The sequence below is a fragment of the Alosa pseudoharengus genome, unplaced genomic scaffold (genome assembly GCF_046254945.1).
Source record: "Alosa pseudoharengus isolate Yale_2024_CS ecotype anadromous, Long Island Sound unplaced genomic scaffold, YU_APseudo_1.1 YU_APseudo_1.1_scf_18, whole genome shotgun sequence".
Classification (NCBI taxonomy): Eukaryota; Metazoa; Chordata; class Actinopteri; order Clupeiformes; family Clupeidae; genus Alosa; species Alosa pseudoharengus.
In genome coordinates, this window is record NW_027468650.1 from 12,942,657 (window position 1) to 12,944,860 (window position 2,204).

The window sequence follows — 2,204 nt, forward strand, 5'->3', positions numbered from 1 at the left end:
GTACAGCTGAGAGAGCGACCATGTGGCCTAGAGCTTCATAAGTAAATAGACGAATCTTGCAGTCTGTTCTGAAACATACTGGGTGTCAGTGCAATGCGGCTAGAACAGGACTGAGGTGGTCAAATGTCCTGTTTTAACCGTAAGCATTATGGAAGGTAACTTACGCCCATGACATTTCAAAGATTGACAGGTTAGATGTTTGCAATTTAATGCTACAACGAATGTTTTATTTGTTTGAATTACAAAAATGGTAGGTAAGGCAGTACATCGATGTTTGGTCTAGCCGAGTAGTTCCGTATTTCAAAGACACTCGTTGGGTCCTTGCGACCTGGAGTGGCTATTTGGTGCATTAATTCAAGTGTGAAGAGATGAAGGCATGTAAAAAGGTGCCATTAACATTTAAGATGGATCTTGTTGTGAGTGTGTTCGACATGTTTGTTCTTGTTTGTATGTGTGTTTGTTGTCTTTCTTTGACACCTGTTTCTCCTCTATCCCTGCAGAGCCCTCTGATGATGTCTCCTCCCAGCCATTAACATCAGAGACACACACACACACACACACACACACACACACACACACAGTACAACGTCTCCCTCACACACACACACAGACACACTGCAGTCATGAGTGAGGAGGTGATGGGGGATGTGTACGTGGAGGTGGAGTACGACTACTCGTACGAGTGTAAGGAACGCACCATCAGCATCCGCCAGGGCGAGCGTTATCTGCTGGTGCGGCGCACCAACGACGACTGGTGGCAGGTGCGGGCGCAGGCGGGCACCCGCGCCTTCTACGTGCCCGCCCAGTACGTGCGTCCCGTCAAGCGGGCACTGCTGCCACCGCCCTGCAAGCCCTCCGTGCTACCGCTCACACACTCCCACCAGAACACACACACGTCGGCCACGCACACACACACACACACACACGGGCAGGAGAACGCGGCGAGTGCCGGCCGCGGGAAGTGGCACGTGCCCGTGGCGGAGAACTCCACGCGGCCGTCGCCGACAAATACGCCGTCGCCGTCGCCCGGGCAACTGACCCCACCGGCCGTCTCGGCCGGGCCGGACGCCAATCGCAACCAGGCGGAGTGCGGGGGAGGAACGAGCCGCAGCAGCAGCAACAACAACAACCACGTCAATCACCGTGGCAACACCACGCTGCCCAGGGGGAGGGCCGAGTCGCCGCCGCTCAGGCAGACGGCCGACGCCCACGGAGGGTTGCCGTCGGAAACGGAGGCGGACGGCGAGTCGCCGGGTGAACGGAGCCTGAGCGTGAGTGGCAGTGGGAGCATGCGCAACGACTCTGAGTCGGGGGACGACCTCAGCAGCTCCTCTACGGAGCATATGCAGGTACACGCACACACTCACACACACACATGTATACGCACAGACACGCACACACACTCACGCATACGCATGTATACGCACAGTCACGCACACACACTCACGCATATGCATGTATACGCACAGACACGCACAGACACGCTCACACACACACTCACATGCATACACATTACACACAGTCACGCACACACTCACGCATAAGCATGTATACGCACAGACACGCGCACACACTCACACAGACACGCACACACTCACGCATACGCATGTATACGCACAGTCACGCACACGCTCACACATACGCATGTATACGCACAGACACACACACACACACTCACACATACGCATGTATACTCACAGACACACACACACTCACACATATGCATGTATACGCACAGATACACTCACACATACGCATGTATACGCACAGACACACACACACACACACGCACACACACGCATGTACTGTACGCACAGACACGCACACATACACACACACACACACATACACTATTTAATAGTATACACAGCTATACACATACAGACATACACAGCCATCCAAACACAGATCTCTTGATGAGTCCCATTTTCTCTCAAACCCCACGCTGATGCACTGAGCATCTCAGTCCTGCATTGTATTCTCCATTGTGCCAGTGAAAGCCACATGGTACACTCACACACACACACTCACACACACACTCACACACACACTCACGCATACGCACTGAGCATTTCAGTCTTGCATTGTATTCTCCACTGTTCCAGTGAAAGCCACATGGCACACTCACACACACACACACTCACACACACACACACACACACGTACACACACACACACACACTCACGCACACACACACACTCAC

At 53.4% G+C, this 2,204-nt stretch overlaps 1 protein-coding gene across 1 annotated transcript in view; it reads left to right on the forward strand.

Annotated features, from left to right (window-relative positions):
• Positions 1 to 2,204, forward strand: part of LOC143131851 (rho GTPase-activating protein 12-like) — a 25,002-nt gene that overhangs the window by 5,703 nt on the left and 17,095 nt on the right. Inside the window, exon 2 of the mRNA XM_076291437.1 lies at positions 501 to 1,349. Within this exon, the coding sequence (XP_076147552.1) occupies positions 624 to 1,349 (726 nt within the window). The 5' untranslated portion in view covers positions 501 to 623. The remainder of the gene's footprint in view (positions 1 to 500; positions 1,350 to 2,204) is intronic.